At 39.9% G+C, this 23,570-nt stretch overlaps 1 protein-coding gene across 1 annotated transcript; it reads right to left on the minus strand.

The window, feature by feature from the left end:
- Positions 1-741: 741 nt before the first annotated feature.
- Positions 742-14,352, minus strand: LOC143890738 (uncharacterized). The gene is made up of 8 exons (XM_077395420.1): positions 14,258-14,352; positions 13,107-13,474; positions 11,789-11,860; positions 10,259-10,326; positions 9,910-10,066; positions 8,666-8,743; positions 8,450-8,539; positions 742-1,198 (listed from the first exon to the last, which is right to left on the minus strand). Exons 2-8 carry the CDS (start codon positions 13,398-13,400, stop codon positions 1,061-1,063), a joined length of 897 nt encoding a protein of 298 aa, XP_077251535.1. The 5' UTR covers positions 13,401-13,474; positions 14,258-14,352; the 3' UTR covers positions 742-1,060.
- Positions 14,353-23,570: the final 9,218 nt, after the last annotated feature.

Genomic DNA, 23,570 nt, shown 5'->3' on the forward strand with positions numbered 1-23,570 from the left:
CATGTGGTAGTTGTGTATGGCAACTTTAATGATCCTTTTCTTCCTTGAACCTCAATGCAACTACGTTTAGTGAGAGAGTTTAAGGCCCTTCATTGAGGTTCAAGGAAGAAAAGGATCATTAAAGTTGCCAATGATGCCGCCCAGGTGTTCGATGAAATGTACCAATGAGTTGCTAACTGTTGGGTTACGGAATTTTCCGATGTGGGAAAACCCATGGTATCCCAAATCTCCTGAGGATAGGATCAAGAAATCTCTTATACTGACTGCTTCTCAGGTAATTGACCGGGGGAGTTTTGTGCCAGATAAAAAAAAATTTTATGTCCACGATTGTTTTTTGGGTTATGATACCTGCCCCCCAAGGGATAAAATCTCCCCTTTAACGAATAGGGGGTGAATTTATCCTCAAGCAGTGTACCATTCTCACAGAAACCGTTAAAGGGGAGATTTTATCGGTTTAGAGAGCGCGGGGGGGGATATCACTGCCCTTAATTCAATAGTATAAACTAACCCCTGCCCTTAATTCAATAGTATAAACTAACCCCCCACAACAACAGTTTTCTTTAACTATTATGAACGGGTGGAGAAGCAACCGTTAACTCCAAAAGCATAAAAGTTAACTATTTCTGTTAAACGGGGGAAAATATCCATAGGGGGGTGGGGGGATATCACTCCCCTTGATTAATATGAAATCTTCAGAAAGTCAGTAATTTTAAATAAATAAAAAATTTAAAACGGAAAACATTTGAGATGAGACAGTCATTTATAAATAAATCATTTAAAACTGAAGACATGTATTGAGTTTTTTTCCGCAGAAGAGAGCTCTTGGCTCTGAGATAAGATAACAAGCACCTAAAAACCACATCCAAAACCGATAAATATGTACATAAGAGCGACCTTTACGACAACAAATACAACCAACTGAGCCATATTTGTAAATAAAACCCTCAATTTTTCCCTCTCCTTGACAGTAAGCAACATTTTTTTCATTGATTTTTTACCACTTGTAATGGTGGAGGAAACCAGAAGTTGTAGAGCTTAAATACTGAGAGTTCAACTGTTGCTATTGAATTGGAGGGTCCCCATGGGGAATTGGCGCGGGTGCTGGCCCTGGCGCTGCTATTGTAAACTGCAGACCTCTTGTTTGACCTGACTGCAATACAAAAGCCACTTCTGTTGCTGCCAGAGCGGCGGCTGCTTCCTGATTAAAAGAAAGTGGAGAAGCGATAGATTGTGAGAAAAGTTTGAAGATGTGAAACAGGTATAGCCACAGGGATAACAAAAACCCAAGTTCATCTATCATTTTCGAGCTAAGTTTTAAGATAATTACATCAGGAAGGGATACAAAGAACCATTGAAGACTACTAGAGTTCTGCAGTATTCCGTGCTCAAGTTTATAAAAGCATAGGGATATAAGGGGTGCGGTTAGTCGTATGACATTGGAGTGGTTTGACTTCCTCTCTCCTTGAGAGTTTTTTTGTATCTTTATTTTTATTGTTTCTCGTGTACTTTCGGGAGTGGTCCTCCTCGGACCACTCCCTTATCTAATGAAATCATTCTACCATTTCAAAAAAAAAAAGCATAGAATATAGACAGAAATAACAACTGAAAAAGAAGGAAATCCATTGAGCTAAAGAAGGGTTGCTTGAAGAAATCATGTACGAGAGGAGTAAAAAGTGGTTGTTGAGAAATGGAAATGGAAATGGAAATGGAAAATAGAGCAGGGCCAGGGTTGAGATTGTGAAACATCCAATTACTCCAAAAGATTAATCTGTTAGAGTTGGTCATATTTAATCATTCATGCTTCAACACTCCTCACATGTGGCCCCTCTTTTGGGTAGGCCGTACACAACTACACATGGCACATGTGCCCGTCTCTCTTAACTACAACCAATTACTCCAAAAGCATAAGTTGTTAAGAGTTCTTATTTAATCATTTATACTATAACACTCCCCCTCATGTGTGGCCCTCTTTTTGGGTTGGCCGTACACGTGGCACACATGGACCCTCCTTTTAGGTTGGCCGTACACATGGATTTTTAATATCAAGGAGTAGTTGGGTTTAGAACAAGAAGACCAACCGTGAGGCAATAACTCTGATACCATGTGAAAATAACCAATTACTCCAAAAGCTTAAGCTATTAGAGGTGGTGTTATTGAAACATCTCTAAAAGAGTCCAAGGCTATTAGATAACCTTGGGAACGTGTAGTTGGATAAGCTCTGACGAGTCCAAGGCTGCGAGGTAACGTTGGGTAGTTTTGATCTTCCCTGTGAGATAACTTTGGGTCGTTTTGAATCTTTTGATCTTCCATTTGAATTTGAACTGTGTATGTTCTTTATCTTTTATCTCCTTAGATTCTGTAAAAGCTACAGCTTTTAAACAAAGTGATTATAAATATTACAAAAGATACTCACCACGTCCCAAGTGAGAGTGGTCGAGTTTTACACAAACTGTGCGTTTCTGGTTATGGTATCAAAGCCCATTGACAAACATCTTGTTTTTTTTTTCTACTCGTCAAGCTACCTTATGGCTTCCAACTCCTCACTTAGAGTCATCCGCCAATCCAACCCACAAGTTGTAACTTCCTCCAGCTTCAACTCCAAACATATTAACCTTCACCACCTTATCATGTGTCTTAATCACGACAACTACCTCTTGTGGAAGGCACAATTTCTTCCTTACCTCCGTGGTCAACGTTGTTTTGGCTATGTTGGTGGTACACTTCCAACTCCACCTCAAGTCATCGATCAACTATCACCGGAAATCTTTAAGTTACCCAGCCATGCTTATATGTCATGGTATCAACAAGATCAATTGATCCTTAGCTCCCTAATTTCCTCCCTCGCTGGGGATATTCATGCTTGTCTCGTTGGCTGAACCACCTCTCATGAATTGAAGTCAACACTTGAGACGATGTTTGCCTCTTTGTCGAAGGCTCGGATTATATAAATCCATTATCGGTTATTTTCCATAAAAAGGGCAACCTATATGTGGCTAACTATTTTCAAAAAAAGCAAAAGTCGTCTCCTATGTTCTTGTCGCTTCCGAGTACGATTCATTAGTAAAGTCGACCCAATTTCACTTGAAGAATTATATGGCCATCCTTTGAGCCATGAGTTGCGACTCGAACACCTCAATGCCTCAACCGACACACTACAATGCCCCCACCGACTTGGTTTGTATGTCAGCAAATGTTGCCTGGTAAGCATAATTTACGCAATCAACAGTAAGGTCGGAGGATCATGGTGCAACTCAATTTCAGCAATCTCAGTCGAACCAATTACGTCACATCATCACAAATGAGGTGTGGCCGGGACGGTTTTACTCCATCTCGCCACCAACAAACGAATAACCCCACTGTCCAGTTTGTCACAATGTAGGCCACACCACGGTGAATTGGTACCTACATTTAGATCATTGGTACAAAGGAGAACATAATCTCAATATGGCAGCCTTTGTCTCATCTCCTAATATGCAGCTTGACCCCACTGACTCCGGAGCTACTAATCACCTTACGGCAGATCTTAATAATCTCACCACAAAAAAATTGAATATGTAGGATCTGATCCGATTCACATAGGTAATGGCACAGGTTTACATATGCATCATGTTGGCTCTTCTTAAGCTTTGTACCCCTCATTCCTCCTTTTCCTTCATCTTCCTTACATTGCCAAGAATCATCTCTGTTAGTCAATTTACTAAAGATAATGATGTTTATTTTGAGTTTCACCCAACTCACTTCTTTGTGAAGGATCGTTGCACGGGGAAGCACTGCTCCAAGGACCAATTGATCATGGCCTTCACCACCTCCATCTACACTTACAACACCTTCAACCTTCTCTGCACTTGTTCGTGAGCGTGTCGACTTGGTTAAATGGCATCATTGTTTTGGCCACCCATCTCTTCGCACAATTCGCGGTATCGTCTTCAACAATGAATTGCCTGTTCTCAAAAATAAGTTTGTGATGCCTACCAACATGCTAAAAGTCATAAGTTACCATTTGCATCATCTTTGTTTCGTTCCCATTGTCCGTTAAATCTTATTTTTGTAGTGTTTGGGGTCCATCACTGGTTCATGGTTATCGCCACTATGTAAGCATTGTGGATGACTTTAGCAAATTTACTTGGCTATTTCCGATTGCAGATAAATCATATGTCTATTTTGATAAAAAAAAATTTTAATACGTCCAAATAGATTGGGGTCGTGAATATTGCTCTCTACACATTTTTTTCCTCCATTAGCATCTCGCATCGAGTGTCTTGCCCTCACATGCATCAACAAAATGGGTCCGTCGGAAGACGTCATTGTCATATTGTAGAAAACGGGCCTTGCTCTCATGGCCCACTCCCATATGCCCCAATAATGTGCCGTGATGTTAACTCGGGCCGGATATATGTTGCTCGCCATGTCATCATCGGTTTTCCCATTTGCTTCCATTTCCCACCCCTCTAATTAACTCCTTTCATATCACTCACCTTCTATCCTTTACCGAATGCCATTGATCATGCATTGGAACCACGTTTGGATGCTCCAAACTAGGATACCTCATTACCAACTCCGCTGGCACAAACTAATTCAGGTCCACCATCTACATCTGTGCAACAGAACCAACCTTACCTACAACTCCCTCATATGAATCACCTTCCCTACAACTTCCGCATATGAATCACCTTCCCTCCTAACAATCACATACCAAATCATATCCATCCCATGCAAACCCGTCTTCGAAATAACGTCACTAAAACCAAAAGGCAAATGATGGAACCATCCAGTATCAATTACCCAAGCTCTCATTTCCACTCTTTCTAATGATATGTGAACCCGCTTGTTTTTTCTAGAGCAGTGAAATTTCCATAAAGGCACCGGAGCCATGAAATGTCGAATTTGACACCCTAATGCAAAACGGAACTTGGGTTCTTGTTCCACCTCAACCCGACATTAAGGGTTGTAAATGGATTTTCAAAGCTAAGCGTCGAGCGAACGGGACCACTGATTGCTACAAAGCCTGCTTGGTTGCGAAGGGCTTAACCCAACAACCTAATATTGATTTTGGGGATACATTCAGTCTGGTCATCAAATCTACCACAGTGGCCACTATTTTCTCCTTAGTCGTGTCTCTCAGGTGTTTGCACCTTGTATATGCAAACATGTATCATTACCCACGTGAATCAATTCGATTTCGGTATATTCAATTTTTGTGGTGAGATTATTAAGATCCATTGTACGATGATTAGTAGAGTTCTCGAGTGAGGGTACCAAATGGGGTCGAGCTGCATGTTAGGAGATGAGACAAAGCCTGTCATATTGGGATTTTATGGTAGGAATTATTGGGATTTTATGGTAGGAATTCACCGCGGTAAGGCCCACTTTGTGACAAACTTGACAGGTGGGGCAATCCGTTTGTCGCAGGCGAGATGAAGTAAAACCACTACAACCAATTTGGCCAGGATTGCTAAAATTGAGTTGCACCATCACCCATCTGACCCGACTAATGATTGCATAAATTATGTGTACCATTTTTTGAGGCAACGTTTGTTGATGGAAAAATCAAGTCAGTTGGGGAATTTTGTGTTCAAGTCACAACTCATTACATCAACCCGAGTAGTGACTAAAGTTACACGAGAATCATACTCTGAACTAAGATCGATAAGGACATAGCAAAAGACTTTATAGTCATACAGAGGTTAGCCAACAACAGACAAGCTAGAAACCAAGTTTTTGATTCTTTTAAAAATAAAACATAGATATGTTTCCCTTTTTATGGAGGATGACTGATAATGGATTCATATAATCCGAGCCTTCGATTGAGAGGCAAATATTGTCTCAGGCAGTGTTTAAAAACGCGGATGTGACGCCGAACGCGGCCAAGAAAAATCCTTATCGACTCGGCACGGATGCGGCCAAGAACACGGTTGGTGCAATCATAACTCAGGAGAGTAAAAGGAAATTTTATTGACTTTGAAGGGCAAAAAGCAAAATGTGGATGAGGTGCAACACAGAACGCGGCCAAGGTAAAAGGGAGTAGAATCAGGCGAGTTCTGAGTCGAGTCAGCGAGTTTTTAAACACTGGTCTCATGTGTGGACTACTTGGTTAGGCTAACAACATGGGAAAGAATATCCTCGGTGAGGGAGGAAATTAGAGAGCTAAGGTTCAATTGATTATGTTGATACCATGACATAGAAGCAGAGTTGATAATGAGTAACTCACCGGTTTTTTACGATAGTTGATAAATGATTTGAGGTGGAGCTGGAAGTGTACCACTGACATAGCCAAAAAGAAGTTAGCCACAGAGGTAAGGAATTGTGCCTTCCACTGGAGATAGTTGTCGTGATTAAGGTGCATGATGATGAGGTGGTGAAGGTTAATAGGCGGAAGGTGTGGAGTTGGAGGTTACAACTTGTGGGGTGGGGTATGCAGTCATCTGAGGGTGGTCGAGTTTTACTTCAACCGTGTGTTTCTGTTTCATGGTATCAGAGCCCATTGACTTCTTTTAGTGTACACAAGATCTCACCATTGGATAATCAAGGATCTTATGAGAGGCAGTTTGGTTAGATTATTCTACCTATACTAGATTAAGTAGTTAAGATGGATAAAGATGAGCCATTAAAAAAAAAGATAGATTAAGATGAACTTGCTTCATCATTTTCAAAAAAAGGATGAACTTTCTTCATGTTTATCATTATCTCTTACGTTTATCTCTTAGGTGCTTTATATAAGCACACAATAGAGATCTTTGTAACGACCAGAGATTAATGCAATATTATTCCTTGTCACCTAAAAAACAAATTTAAACCACTTTTTTACTGTATACAGCCCTTCTTCCGTCTTTGACCAAACAACGTATCCTAAAATTGATACAAGCACTCCCATTTGCATTCGAATTTCCTGATTTTTTTTCTTTCCTTCGCTTCCATCACATCTTTCTAAAATCACCCTTGCACCCTATCTTATGTGAAATAAACCCCATATTTAATATCTCCACCCCTGGTGTCTAATTCCATGATCATCAATATCAATAACCAACCCATGATGACTTGCCCATTGAGGCATTGGTCCATAGTGACCCATTTCTATGAAGATTATGATCAAAACCGGTACATGAAAATTCGCCCATTGAGACTACAATCCTATTAAGCCCAGCTCTTCATGGCTCATCTTCCAGGTGACAAACTCTTCAATAACAGGCAGCAATCATTATCTTTAGCAATATTGGCAACATACATCAGCCAACATCTTCAGCAGATATCGAACATCAAAATTTAGAAGTGTGCATCAAATTGGGAATTTTAATTGGGGAAATGTATTATAATCAAAGATTTTTTCAATCCATATACAATTGAGGGGGGATGTTAGAGTATGCGAGATCTCACCATTGGATCATCAATTATTAGATGAGAGGCAGGTAGTTAAGATAGATTAGGATGAACTTCTTTATGCTTATCATTATCTCTTATGTTTATATCTTAGGTGCTTTAGATAAGCACACATTAGAGATCTTTATAATCACCAGCAATATTATTCCTTATCAGACACCAGAATGGGAGGAGTCACAGGTCGAAAATACCTTATAGTACGGGCCTGTTTGGATTGCAGGAATTTTCTAAAAATGTTTGGAGGAAAAATATTTCTAAAAAATTCTTACCCTTTTTACTCAGGAAAAGTGATAGCTTGTTGAACTAACTCTTTTCAATTTTTATTTAGAGGGACCATCAATTCATGATGATGTCCCTCTAAATTAACAATAATCATATCATTTCCCTCTAAATCATGGAAAGAATAATTTTTCCTAAGAAATGTTTTTCTAGCAATCCCAACAGGGCCTAAGATTAAGATCCCATACAAGTGAAAATTTCTGCACTGGGATCTTCACTACCACATGAGCAAACCAACATATTATATAATACACAGAAATATATATAGAGGAAAGTGTTGGTGAGCTTAAGCTCACCAAACTTATGGTGAGCTTAAGCGCCCCAATCACATGGGTCCCACATTTTCTGTGGTGATCCAAACCATTCATTTGCAAGGCCCTATCATAGATAGGGTGTGTACCAAAAATCAGCTCCATAGGATCATCCTAACCCCTCCATTTGTGGAGGATAAAAATGGGCAGATTTGTGGACAAATAATGTCTGTCCATTTTGTCCTCCACAAATGGATGGGTTAGGATGATCCTATGGAGCTGATTTTTGGTACACACCCAATCTATGTAAGGGCCTTGCAAATGAATGCTTTGGATCATCCTAACAAAGTAGGCCCCAATGTGATTGGGCGCTTAAGCTCACCATAAGTTTGGTGAGCTTAAGCTCACCAACACTTTCCTCATATATATATATATATATATATATATATATATATATATATATATATATATATATATATATATATATATATATATATATATATATATATATCTATCTGTGTGTGTGTTAAAAGAATGGTAATAACCTGTCTTTGCCTTCGACGCTGCAATATACTGATGGCCCATGCCATGATGTAGAATGGTAATAGAAATCCAGCAGCTCGCAGCAAGAAAAGCTGTCCATAATTTAAAGAAAAAAACATTATATGCTGCAATCACACTACAATATCTAAAGGAAGAAGCAACAAAAAATTAAACGAAAGATGCTATGGTGAAAGGCTGAGTTTCCTAAACCCACTTACAGTGAAAAAAGTGGAGTCATCATTCCCATCAGCATTGGTGATGGTCAATGCATGCCTCAGGAGCAGAAGGGCCATTAACTGCATCAAAGCAACACTAGTAAACATATAGACCAGTCCACAAGACATGATAAAATTATAACAGAAAACAAAGTACCGATAACATCAATGTCAGTTCTTTTCAATCAAAGTGTGAAATTTGTATCTGATCATTCAAATATAAAATTACAACATTAGCTGTTGATCCAGAAAGAGAAGCAAAGAAACCTATGTTTAATGCATATATGCAGATTATTGCCATTTCATGAATGTTGGAAACTGTGCAGGCAGCGGAGATATAATTCCTTATTTTTCTAACTTCAATCCATCTTTCTATTAAAGCAAAAAGAGTGTTTTGGCCATCCATTCGAATCGATGGACATCCTAATATATATATATATATATATATATATATATATATATAGAGAGAGAGAGAGAGAGGAAATGGTTTGTGTGCAGCTGCGCAGATAAGCTATCTGTGCATGGCTGCACAAACCATAGTGGGGGCCACATTTTTTGGGGGATCTAAGCATTCATTTGGAAGGCCCTTCCATGGATAGGGTGTGTACCAAAAATCAGCCCTATAGGATCATCCTAACCCAATCAAAGTTGGAGGGGAAAATGGACACACTGTTTCTGCCCATTTTTTCCCTCCACAAATGGCAGGGTTAGGATGATTCTAAAGGGCTGATTTTTGGTACACACTCTATCCATGGAAGGACCTTCCAAATGAATGCTTTGGATCCCCCCAAAAATGTGCGCCCCTCCCCCCCGCTATGGTTTGTGAGCCATGCACAGATAACTTATCTGTGCAGCTGCGCACAAACCATATCCATGGAAGGACCTTCCAAATGAATGCTTTGGATCCCCCCAAAAATGTGGCCCCCCTATGGTTTCTGAGCCATGCACAGATGGCTCAGAAACCATAGGGGGATATGGTTTGTGCACAGCTGCACAGATAAGTTATCTGTGCATGGCTCAGAAACCATAGGGGGGCCACATTTTTTGGGGGATCCAAAGCATTCATTTGGAAGGTCCTTCCATGGATAGGGTGTGTACCAAAAATCAGCCCTTTAGGATCATCCTAACCCTGCCACATTTTTGGGTGCACGGCTCACAAACCATTTCCTCATATATATATATATATATATATATATATATATATATTGACTGGTAGACATCCTTTATATTTATAGTACCACACTTACAATTAGAGCGGCAGAGCGGCAAAATGCAGCACCACTGGCATCTGTAGCAGCATATTCGTCGTATTCAGCTTCCAGAAAACGGCGTTCAGCAGCCGCCATAGCCAAGAGCCGAGGATCATTCAAATCCAAAGGAGTACCAGAGATGGTCCAACCTTCACTGCAAATGCAAACCAATAACACTTATAACAAAGAATATTAAGGAAGATGTAGCCTTCCATCAATAATTGAACTTACGGAAGTAATTTTTCTCATTCATGATGACAATAAACAGAATAATAAACCCCAAGTTCAAAAACATTATTTCGGAGTACTAACCAGAAAATCAAAGCATTAAAAGACAATGACTTACCTGATATCAATGGTAGCATCATCAGAAAGAGCCCGTGGGGGTGGAGCAGTGTAACCAGGGGCGTAAGCCTGTTGGGGCAAACGCATAAAGCCATCACAAACAGTCAGATACATAGATATCGCACTAAAAATCAAATTAAGATAACAAATAAGTTACTTGGCATTTACAGGTTGAAGACATGACAGTACTTCAGCATAATAAAACATGCTATAATATAAGAGAGCCTGACAAACGGCCCTAAGATTTAGTGAGTGCAACTTAATATTATATTTTGCCATTACATAATATGACATATCAAGTATATTATTACCATTCAAAAAAAAAAAAACTACCAAGTATATTAACAACATAAGGTAACTGATTTTAAAAAAATTATGTCAGCCTAGTGCAACAAAAGTACAAAAGACAGAACAACTTCCAAGTAATATCATAAAGTGGCTGATTTTAAAAATAAAATCATGGCAGCCTACTGTACGATGATTTTTTATTTTTACAGATAAATTCAAAAAACAACTAAAAATTAAATTGTAGCTATTAATCATATAAAATCATTGTAGCTAACTAGCTATTAAATTGTACATCTAGCACTCCCCAGACCCCGCAATGGCGGGAGCCTCGTGCACTGGGCCGCCCTTTATTAATCATATAAAATAACCCAAGTTTTCTTAAATGAAAAGAAAAGGACACAAATGATAAGAACTAAAATGCAAATAATGGATAAAAATGAAATGATGAACACAAAAAAATATATACAAAATAATGTTCAAGACTTGAATGATACTACCGGTTCTGTAATATAAATTATAAACTAGGTAAATAAATATATATTTGGCATGCTAAGGCCATAAATCCAAATTTATAGATCCAACGGAAAAATAGAAAATTGATAAAGAGAAAGAGTGCTGCTATGCTGCTATGGAAACCGAAAGTAGAACCGAGAGTGTAACCGTGCCACATGGCATGGGAGGCATAGTGTCGCCATTTTCACGGAGAGAAAGGCCAAAAAATCAAGGGAAAGATTGCTAATGTATTAAGAGGCTATTTGCTCGGCTCTACCTTTGGTCCCCAATTCGGTTACCATATCATTACTCAAAGAGAAAAGAAACCTCCTCTTAGAACTACGATCAGAAAAGCGTGTGCCACTAATTCCATTCAAAGAAAAAGAGTTCCCTTTTGAGTCCCACTCATCAAGAAATAATTCTATGCAAAAACACAAGCATGCTTCCTGGAGGAAAGGGCATACATTCAATAAAAATAAGGGACAAACAATGATGTTGCCTGTTTTCAACTATTAATGGATTTTTTTTTTAATATTTAACTAGTAGAGGTCACTAATCAAAAACCACCATACTGGAATCATAAATAGGCTGTTTGCAGACATGAGGGAGAAGGATCCTGAAGAAGATGTAAATAAATTTGTATGTAAAAGAAAACTATTTATATGTAGATCTATAAAGATAGGCTAAAAGTAGTAAAATGTGCAAGAATTGTGGCTGGCAGCGTTAAAATTTCCAAGAATTGTGGACTAACCTGATGGCAGATCTCACAAGTTATATCTCCTTTTTCATTGCACCATCGTTGCACGCATTTCCTGTGGGCAAACTGGACAAGGCATATTTCTTAATACAGTCCTCCATATGAGCAATATATCACTTGAATACAAAAGGGAAACAAAACATAAGTAAAATTGGACAGTATATGTCAACATGAGAAAGAAGTAACAAACCATTCAAAAAAATGAGAAAGAAGTAACAAAATACAACCAAAAATGCATTTATATGCAAGTTCTTGCAACAAATCACACCAGATTTCAGATGCCATCAGAATCCCTTTGTATTCATAGTTAACCCCACCAAACATATTTAAATTGGAAGTGTTCGGCAACTACTTTTTAGGAGGATATATACAAAGACATATTTGAGTTGTTCACAATGACTATTTGTGAAGATAAACAAATTTCTATTCAAAGGGTAAATAGCACAGACAATGCGAGCAGGGTATATAGTTCACCACATCTATGAGAAGTGGGGGATTTTATTCAAACCCTAACAATAATAGTAAATGGAACCTTCGTGGAACTTATAAAATGTCTAGATGCAAACATGAACAGTTGTTTTACTCTAAACCAACAACCAAGCCAGTGGATACACCTGAGACCAAAATTGTGATGTGAAGAAAATGGAACAATGACACTGTTAACTTACCAACTTCTCCAAAAGCTGAAGCTGTTGGAGAAAGGCATTATTTACCTTTTATACTTTAACACTCCCCCGCACATGTGGCCCACTTGGCAAACACGTGGCACATGTGGTCCCACTTTGGGCCGACCATCACATGTGGATTTTTGCTATCCGGGAGGTTTGAACTCGAGACCTTTGGCTCTGATATCATGTTAACTTACCAACTTCTCCAAAAGCTTAAGCGGTTGGAGAAAGGCGTTATTTATCTTTTATACTTTAAAAGACACATTGACACCCACCAACTTAATTGCCATCAAAGAGAGTCAAAACCCCAACCAAATGCCTTTCAGAACAAAAATCAATGGCGTGTCAAGGAATGGCATCAACATGGAGGTATTTTCATCGAGAAAGTAGATGCAACTAAAGCAGACCCTGTGGCCTAAGTCCAAGGTTAGAAAATCTCAAACAAATATATTCAAAATAGGTTAGAATCATTTCAAGAAGTACAAAAAGTTGATTGAAAATCTACCAATTTATCAGCTTCACAATAGTAAGCGACGGAAAAAAAAGGCCAAATTATGTACTATGATAAAAAACCGTAAAGGAAAAGACCAAAATATGTACTACATTGTAAATTCACTGTGAGAAAGGGATTAAGAGAAACAAACCTCTAAACTGCCACTGCAAGCGCAAGGGGTCTCAAGGTTCTTGATGTGGTCCTCCTCCTGGCAAATACGACATTCTACGGTCTGAATAAGTGGCTCTTCCTCCTCTGAGGCCCCACATTCGTCCACACTCGTATCATCACTTGGACGTCCCATCGAAGGAGAAGCAACAGATAGAACAGCATCGTGTGTGGAAGAGATTTGTCCGGGAGGGTCCATAGCCTCAGCCCCATTTAAAGACTCTAAGGTCGCAGGAGTTATGAGACGATCAATACACAGAACCAAGTGATCTCCCATTTCCCTAATTAACTTTTTTCCGAACAAAAGACAAGAAACAACCTCAACTCTACCTAAGTTTTGCCACGTTCAACCTAAGGATCAAAGCCAAAAAAAATCCCGTTAGGAAATCCAGATCGGTAAAAATCCTCATCAATTAAGTGAGATTTTCGTTTAACACTACACTGTAACAATAGCTGTAACAATCTACTACGAGATCCACGTTAGAAAAATGAATTTCTGCTTTAGAAACCCAAAACACATATCCGATCGCTCAACAAATTTCCTCAGAAATCCCCAAAATCTTCACTTTGATAAAGAAGTTATTAATACCACAAACATTTGCTCTAAAAATACAAACCAAACAAAACATAAATTTCTGCATTAAAAACCCAAAACACGTATCCGATCACTAAACAAATTTTAACAGAAATCCCAAAAATCTTCTTTATTAAAACAACAAACTTCTCCTCTAACAATACTAACCTAACAAAACATAAATTTCCGCATTAAAAATCCAAAACACATATCCAATGGCTCAACAAATTTCCACAGAAAACCTCAAAATCTTCACTTTGATAAAAAAAATTATCAATAATACAACAAACCTTTCCTCTAAAGCCCTAACCTAACAAACTTTTCAATAAAAATACACGATTTTTCTTCAGAAAAAAAAAACGACAATCATCAAGGATTCTCACAAACCCTAAAAACCGATTTCTAAAACACAAAAGTATAGCAAAAAAGCCACAAAAACGATCGCACAATCCAATCCTCGATCTCCGTCATATCAACACCAAATCGAAGGATTTTTTCAGCAGAACCCATCTTTTATAATTCAAATCCAAAAAAAAATAGCCGAATTCAAATCTACGTACCTCAAAACCTCTCAATCGCTTATTTCACAGATGAGCTTCGAAATAAAACCCTAGTAAGACAGTTCTTGGAAAGACACTGAAATGGCGAAGAAAAATAGAGGAACTAGTTTTTATAGCTTCGATATCAGCGTTTTAGGCTCGGTATTACCGAGGCTATAGGCTCGGTAACGTCCGTCAAACGTCTTACAGGTTGCTTAGCCGCTTAGATAGTTAGATCAGCAAATAGATTAACGGACGTTAAATTTGCCGTTTCTTTTCCCCGCGTCACTTCACGCCTTCTGTCTAGTGCTTTTTAATGAGTATTGACCGTTAAAGAAATCCGGACTCAAAGCTTTGAAAGAATTCAGATGAATTTAATGACAAATATGTCCAAATTATACCTTATTTAATATTGGCACAACCATGTTTTGATAATTCCACTAAATCATATTGTCTTTTATTATTTAAAAAGAAACCATGTCGGCACATCCATGTTTTGATATTTGTACTGACTCATCTTACCTTTTATTATTTAAAGAGCTATATTACACTTTCCAAAAAGCTATCACAAGCCAAATAAAAAAGGCCACTGAATGATATTGGCACTGCCATATCTTGATAATTGCACTAACTCACCTTGTCTTTTCTTTTTTAATTTGCTTTTGAGAGCTTCGGGGTATTGCTATAATCTTTGACACCTGGATAAATAATAAAAGGCCATGTAAATTAGTGCAATTATCAAAACATGGCAGTGCCAATATCATTCAGTAGCTTTTTTTATTCGCTTGTGATAGCTTTATTAAAGATAAAAGACGAGTTGGTGTAATTATCAAAACATGGTAGCTGCTGATATCAATAACCTTTTTGAATTTAAACAACAAGAGCATTTGGTGGAATGGTAAGCGAGAGAAGTTTTTACCATGAGACTCACATGAGAAGCATGAACAATACCCACCAATACCACGTGGCCATGATCCGGAATTGTTCATTGGAGGTTCTTGACTTCTATTTTAATACGACTTAAAAATCACTCATTTCGAGGCGTTTGGTTACGTGGAATTTAGAATCTTGGATTTCCTCAAAATCGTAGGTGGGAGATGAGAGAAGGAGACCAGTGTAGTTTTGGAATTTTGAGAATTAATTTTGTGTCCAAAACTAATTATAGAGGTCTTCTTAGTTGGATTTTTTTTAATATTATTATTTAAAATTTTAAAATATAAATTTTAAACATGAAATGACATAGGCACAACCATGGTTTTAAATTTCGACCGAAATCCAAAATTTCGGATTTCAATGGAGACCGACATTGAATCAATAATACCCGAAACAGTATTTTATTTTGTCCAAAATTTCGGTCGAAATTTCGTTTTTTCCTGAAATTTCACCCAAAAACCTTTTTTTTAATTAAATTAATATTTTACAGAAATTAACGTACCGAAATTTCGATATGAAATTTCGATTTCGGTGGGGTCCGAAACCGGTACCGAAACCGAAATTTAAAACCATGGGCACAACCATGCATGTTTTGATAATTGCAATATCTCATCTTGTCTTTTCTTACTTAAATAGCCTCAAATGTTATTACAATTCCCAAAAAGCTCTCAAAAGCGAAATAAAAGAGAAAAGACAAGATGATATTGTGCCATTATTAAAACATAGTAATGCCAACATCAGTTGCCATGATAAACCTAAAAATAGAAGGGATTTGCTAGGGTCCATCGTCTATGGATCGCTGGAAAATCCCAAAATAGAAGGGCGATGATATTTTCACCCTCTTGCAGTACGCATTCGCCCCTTATAGCGTGATTTGACGTGAAAAAGCGTTAAAGTTGCCCACTATTCACGTTATTAGGGTGCGAATGCATAATGCAGGGGGTGAAAATATCAGCATCATTTGAGCAATTTGGGCAGTATGTAGGTTCGGGTGGACCCCCCCACCATTGGCTCGCGCGGAAGTATTCTTTCCAAGAAGAACGAGTGGGCCGTGGGCGGAAGATTTCTCTGCTTTTGACCGTTTCCTTTTGTTTGATTCAAATGTTTGGATAACAGATGACTACTTTATCATATAACTCTGGGCCCACTTACATCATACAAGTCGTATCACTTAGAATGTTAACTTTCTAAAGTCACTTGAGTAGGTAGATCCTAACCATTGGATCACTGGCAATGTTTAAGCAAAATCAGAGTTTCTAATCTTAGGGGTGCAACTTGGGTTGGGCTCAACCGCTCAACCCGAACCCAACAGGTTCAACCCGATTTTGGCTCGGGTGGGTTGGGTTGGCATTTCCTTGGGTTGGGTTGCGAAAAGCCAACTCGATTTGATTTCAGATTGGATTAGGGTTTAGGCCTTGGCAAACCACCCGAACTCGACCTCCATCCTCTAATTTTGTCATGATTTTCTATGGATTATGCTTTTTCTTGTATTTTCTTGTTTGGCCCTGGTGAATCCAAACTCAACTCGACCCAATTTTCGGGTTCGATGGGTTGGGTTAGGGTTGAGGGAGTGCTATCTCGAGTTGGGCTAGGGTTGGCCTCAACATGAGTTGCACCCCTAGTTTCTCTATGGTGTAAGCCTATGTAGTCCAGTATTTTTCAAAAAAGTATTGTTCCGCCTACACCATGGGGTGATCCAAACTGTCCATTTGATGGGCCACAACATAAATACAGTGTGCTCTAAAAATCATTTCCATAGGATGATCCCAAACCTCCAATCTATAGAGATTTACATACTATGCATTTCCTCTGTCGATCGTCGGGATAGGACCGTCCTATGGAAATGATTTTTGGGCACAGCCTATTTACGTTGCGGCCCATCAAATGGACAGTTTGGATCATCATACGACGTAAGCCGCACAGTAACTTTTGAAAATTACTGGACAATACGGGCTTACACCATATAATATCTCAACATAATTGATTAAAGCCTCACTATCAGGCCCACAAGAGCTATGGGTCGTGTTGATATAATGGATGGTCCAGATGGAGCTTCTCATGCATTTTGCGCGGACGTTTGGTTGCCCTTCCTCATTGGAAAGGAAAGTGAAAACGTCAGATTGTGGTTTCTTTGTTTTCATTAAGATGAAACAACATTCCAAACAAAAAGAAAATTCATAAAAATCCAATGAAAAGGGGTATGAAATTATAGAAAAAAAAATGCAAAATCTATCGAATGAACAGGTCCATGAATATTGTTGGCCATAACAAGTTTACCATATCACATTAGGTCCTACCTCATTGGATGCTTCAAGATAGCTAAGCAAACATTATGAATAAAAGTCCTCTAAGATGTGTTTAAGCAATTAATATTTGGACATCAATTTTCTGATTGAGATATCCGCTTAGCATCTATCAAAGCATCTATCAAATCTGAAGGCACAGATTGTCACATGTGATCATCCGTTACGTCAACGGCCCCAATTGCTATGCCCATATGTTATATGTGCATTGAGACATAGTTGCCATTGGTTTTTTTGAATGATGATCAATATGATTAAGGAGAAGAAAAGGGGAAACCTTTGAAGTTCGAGATGATCAATACAAGGAAAAAGATGTTAGATATTGTTGTGGCCTTTAAGTTAATTTTACTTGAATATGGTGAATGCTAGCTATTTTAATCACACTACTAGTTATGGTTGTATTTGCTTAGTATGTGGAAGCTTGTTTTTAATGCATTCCAGGTATCCGTTGTAAGTAATTTCCCTTTTGTTTTGGTTTTGAGGTAAGGTGGTATGTCCCCCTCTTGTACCTTTTATTCTATCAACAAAATTTTGAGGTGTGCCCGGGTTCCTTGATAAATTCCGGAAAAAGGCTTGTTTTTGCTTATTATTGCATTGTTGTTGAGATGCATGTTAATGAACTGGTATAATTCATTGATTTAATGTGTGATTAGTTGATGATCGTCCGCAGGCTAGTTCGCTACTCACACAACTAGACCAACCATGTTGAGCAAGATGAGACTGGTGTAGACAACGTCAAGCTCAGATTAACGGTAGACTGCTACGATGGAAACTCTAGTCTGTTCCGGACTCCCGAACGAATAGACGAGAATCCTTAGTAGGTGTGAAAGGTGTGGAGAATCCTACATATCCCCCCCCACCACAATAATTTCTCTTTTAATGGAAACACACTTCAAAAGAAATTATACTGTTGGGTAGGCTAGGTAATGTAGGATTTCGTAGGGCAGAATGCGGACTCAGACAACAGTGTGACCGAGGTAAAAAAGAGTCGACTCGGGAGGGGGATGGTCCACGTTGACCCGGGGGAGTTTTAATACTATATGTAGCCTCGAGTTTAGGTTGGAGATCATATGGTTTTAGTCCACCTCAATTGTTGCATAAATACATCATGAGAAAAAATAAGCTTTACCATATTTGCTGAATATGGTACCACCAGAACATAATCATTCCTCAACTTTAGTTTGTTGGCGGAGAATTAAAAAATTAGGTTAGCTCACCACATAGTATGGCATATGATGATGCAGAAATCTGGTTCCATGATCAATGACTAGTAGAGCTCCAATCAATGATGGATCTGCGCTCATAGAAAACACGTGAGGGGGCCCGAAGTTGTGTCTCCGGGAGACCACTCCAACGCTCAAGTTAGAAATCGGCACAAATAGGAGAAAGCCTAGCAATAGGAGACTAGAACTAGGAAGAAGATGGTGATGATTCAAGATGTTCAAGATGTACCTTTGAGCGTGGGGTCTATTTATAGAGGAGTTCACAACAGTTTGGGAGAGTTGCCTTAATGGGAGTCTTTCCTTATTGGTTGACTTTCCCTTGGAGATAAGTTGCTGTGCTTATCATGATAAACACCAAGTTTTCTCATGCGAACTAGTTTTACATTCTGGTTCACCAACCTTATAGGAGAGTTGCCGCCCTTGATAGGGACTTTCCCTTTGAACACTTCCCTATTTAGAAGAGGTTACCAATCCGAAGAGATGGAGAATCCTTCTTGCGCTCGTACTCTAGGAGGCAAGTTGAGTTTCTTATTTAGACTCAATGCCATGTGTCAGACATCTAAGGGAGGAGTAGATTTTACCCCTAACAACATAAGAATGATCTTTTATATCAAAAGCACTTGGCTACTTTTGTAACAAAAACTTCAAGGAAATCTTTGAAAAGTATATGGAAATCTAAGAAAATATGTATCTGCTTCTGGCCATGGGGACACCCTTCCCCGCGAGTAACGGCGAACTAGGGCTAGCGATGTCACACTGTAGAAGATAGAAGAAGAAGAAAACTAAAAAATGGAAAAAATCCTAAAATACAGACATAATGTACTGCATTGTCTTAAAAATAAGGTAAAAAGGGAGAACAATAGGTCTAAGCGGAGGGGACCCAATCGCCGACCACTGCCGCCCGTCAACCACCGGCCTCCACCTCTCCCACCACCATCTCTCGATATTTTTGGGGTTTTGGGCAGCAAACAAGAGGAAAAATTCGAGGAGGAGTAGAGGGAGAGACAAGTTTATGCAGAGAGAGAAGAAAGATGAAGATCCACGAGTTTGGATCCAATAATCAATCTTAGATGCTCCTTGAAGAACTGATTGAGGCGACGAGGAGTTGGATCAACGCCACCACACTTCGCCGTCAATCTTTGCTCGATTTAGGTCCAAACCACTCAAGAATCATGACCTAAAATTTGGGCGGGGTTTAGAAAATCTAGGGTTTTCCTCATTCTCGCCTCCAAACCCCATTCGTCTAGTCAGGTTTGGGCGGTTTTAATCTGTTTACACTGATTATGGGAGTGATTATTGGGTTTCTTATGTTTCCCAAAACAGAGCTGCGGAGGTGAAACGGTGAGAAAATCTAGGGTTTCATTGTTTTCCTCATTCTCGCCTCCAAACCCCACTCGTCCGGTCAGGTTTGGGCGCTTCCCTCCGACGGCTTCCCTTCTTTGCCGACGGCTTCCCTCCGACCAGATTGAATCAAATCCACGACATTCAAAACTCAGATTTTTTCTTTTGGGCAGATTCTCTCTTACTCCTGGGCTATCTTGCTGTGGAGGAAAAAAGGGGGTATGTAGGCAAGAATTGCTACCAGTAAAATTTCTTATCGAGATTTTGAGAATTTGAGAGGGAAGAAGGTTAAGCAGTAGAATTGCAGGGAGAAGAGAATGGTGGTTCCTTGGGCGAAGCAGAAGAATCGCAGGGAGAAGAGAATAGATAGAATAGGAAAGAAGAAAGGGGAGATTGGAAGTGCTGCAAGTGTGGGTTCCACAATTTCAAGAGATGGGTTGAATGTTGGCAATGCGGGAAGATCTGGTCGTCGTATGACTGCAATGTCGATACGAGTCCGACAAAACCAAAGACCAATGCATTGAATGCATCAAGTAGTGGGAGCATGGAAGGGATTGATAAGCCTGAGTCTGGCAGTAGGAAAACTCCTTTGAATATTGTCTTTGGCGAGCCGGACAAAGGAGCGGTTCTTCCATTGGTCTCTTTGAAAGGAACAGAACATAGTTTGTGGGGCAAAATCGGGGAAGGATGGTCTGGCAATGTTCAGGCTTTGGAAGCTTGGTTGTTTGAAAGGAAAGTTGCAGAAGGGGCTGTTAAAGTTTACAAAATAGATGAAAGGGAAGTTATGATAGTTTTAAAGGCAGAATCTGCTCTTGAGAAATCGAAGATAGCCTGGTTTGCTGCTAGAAATTCACCATTTGTTGAATTGAGCTCTTGGTCGAAGAAGTTTGAGAATCTGACAAGGGTGGAGTGGTGGTTCATTTCTGGAATTCCACCTCAAGCTTGGTGTGTGGAGAATTTCAGAAACATCGGGAAGAGGATTGGTAGGGTAATTGAGATGGATGATTCCTGCAAAGCTGCTAGAGGATATCAGTGGGCCAAAGTTCGGATTGCCACAAGCTCTGGTTGCCCAGTCGTGGTGGCTTTTCCGGTAGGCATCGACGAAGCAACGATGTGGGTGAAATGGGAAATGGAGTCGGCGCGCATAAAGGTGGATGGGGGGAAGACATATTCCAATCAATTCAGCTCGGATGATGATGAGGATGGGTTTGGTGCTAATGGATGTTCGGAAAACCAGTCTGGTAGTAGGGAGGAGGAGCAGGTTAGCATGGATTGGGCTGGAAGGGATAGGGTGGTGCACGATAGCGGGGGGGGCACTCGATAGCAGGGGGCGCACGATAGCACAGAATTTGTAAATCAAATTTCTCAAATATGTGGTGAGGAAAGAATGGAAGGGAGTGGGCAGGAGTTTCTGGATGGTTAGACGTCTGGTGTTGACAGAGGTAGGGGGGCTGACTTGATTGACGCTAGGTTGGTGGGCTTGCCAGATGATCATATAAGTGGGCATAGGTTGGTGGGCTTGCCAGATGATCAAATCAGTGGACATATTAATGGGCTTAGAAGACATTTGAACCTGCTGGTGGAGAATATTATTGGGCTGGTGGAGAACAACTCAGGGAGAGGTTGTGGGCCTGTTACACCTTCAAGACAAATGCCAATTGCTAGGAAATTTTGCAACATTGCAGATGGCCCGCCCTTGATTGACATGTCACCAGATCAAGGGATCATAAACTTTGGAGCAGATTTGCATGGTGTTGCTGGCAATGAAATTAGCCTGGAAGAATGGAGGGCTGATTCAAGAGCAGTGGATAGTGTCTATTCAAGTGACGTTGAATTAAGGAGAACATCGGTGAGTCGTAGGGAAGATTCCATCACTGATTTGAGGGGAGGGTGTGAGGAATACTCTCGGAGGATTATCCCTTCGGAATTGGTTTTCCGGAGAATTAATGATGATTTGGGTAACTCAGAGCACTCTGTACAGTTCAGCCTGGACCGAGCGGGAGAGAAAAGCACCACAAGTGTCGTAGAAGATCCTATCTTACCAGGTATTGGTGGGTTAATGAAGATATTTCAAGTCAATCAATCACAACTGGAATGCGATGGTTGTAGTCTTGGCTTCAACTCCCCCAAAGGTATCAACTCTTCGTTTTCATTTCGTGGCAATGAGGTGTCTTTTCCTTATCCAAATATGCAGGGCACAGAAATGGGTTTCTATGTAGAGGACGAAATCAGTGAGTCTTTGGGTATGGATGTCCCAAACCATTGCTTGCTATCCTCTCCTATTCCTTCTTGTTATGGGCATCTTGATAAGAGGGCTTTGTTGGGCCAGGAAAATTCCAATAGTCTCGAGGAGATAGAGGGGTTTGAGGGGTCAGAGGGTAACATGGAGCTACTGGAGAGGGCAGTGGATAAGGTGATAGATGTTAGTGGGAAGGTGGGGTTAAGATACCTCGGACCATTACCGGAGTTTCGTGGTATGATTCGGTCGATTGAATTAAGGGATATGGTTGGGGGAGAGGTTAACGAGGCTCACAGGAGTGAATCTTCGAAGAAGTCACTCCGAGAGTTGGCTAGATTGAAATCGGATGTTAACTATGGGGATAAGAAGAGTGAGGGAGGTAAGAAGAGTTCTCCATTGAGTAGTGTCAAGTCAGGGAGAAAGGGGAGAAAGTACGAGAAAATTGTTTCCTTATGAAGATGTTATCATGGAATGTAAATGGATTGGGTTCTTTGGCGAAGAGAGCTCAAGTGAAGGAAATGGTTAAAAGATGTAAACCGAGTCTTGTATGTCTACAAGAAACCAAATTAGAGGTTATTGATAAGGTTACTATTCAGAGTATTGGTCTCACAGGTCAGTGGAGCTTTTCTTTTGTGGGTTCAATTGGCCTTTCTGGGGGAATTTTGGTTGCTTGGGAGGAGTCTTATTGGAATGTGGTCGAGGAATGGAAGGGTAGGTTCTCCTTGTCTGTTGTTCTGGAAAGGGTGGAAGACTCGGTGAGGGTTGTTTTTTCTGGGGTCTATGGGCCTTCTCAAAGGGTGGAGAAAAGGTTGTTATGGGGGGAGTTAGATGGGATTAGGGCGCGATGGTCCCATCCTTGGTGTTTAGGTGGTGACTTTAATGAAATTAGATTTGCGTGTGAAAGGGTGGCTTGCACGAGGTCTAATAGAAATATGGTCTTGTTCGCTGATTTCATTTCTAAGCATGAGTTAATCGATCTTCCGTTATCTGGGGCTCGGTTCACGTGGAATAGAGGGGAGAGTCATAGTAGGATTGACCGCTTCCTTGTATGTCTGCTGTGGATGTGCTTGACTCCTGAGGTGATACAAAAATCCCTGGTTCATTCGGTTTCAGATCACTGTCCTATTCTTCTGGATCCGAGGTTAGAATCTTGGGGCCCCCACCTTTTCGATTTGAGATTGCATGGCTCCAGGATCCGAATATGGAAGCAAGGATGGGAAAATGGTGGGCCTCTGAAAATTTTGAGGGGCCTGCAGACGTTAGAATAGGGAGAAAATTGAGATTTGTTAAGAAGA

Source organism: Tasmannia lanceolata, unplaced genomic scaffold, assembly GCF_043159265.1.
Source record: "Tasmannia lanceolata isolate RefF3 unplaced genomic scaffold, GAP_Taslan_0.1 ptg000013l, whole genome shotgun sequence".
NCBI lineage: Eukaryota > Viridiplantae > Streptophyta > Magnoliopsida > Canellales > Winteraceae > Tasmannia > Tasmannia lanceolata.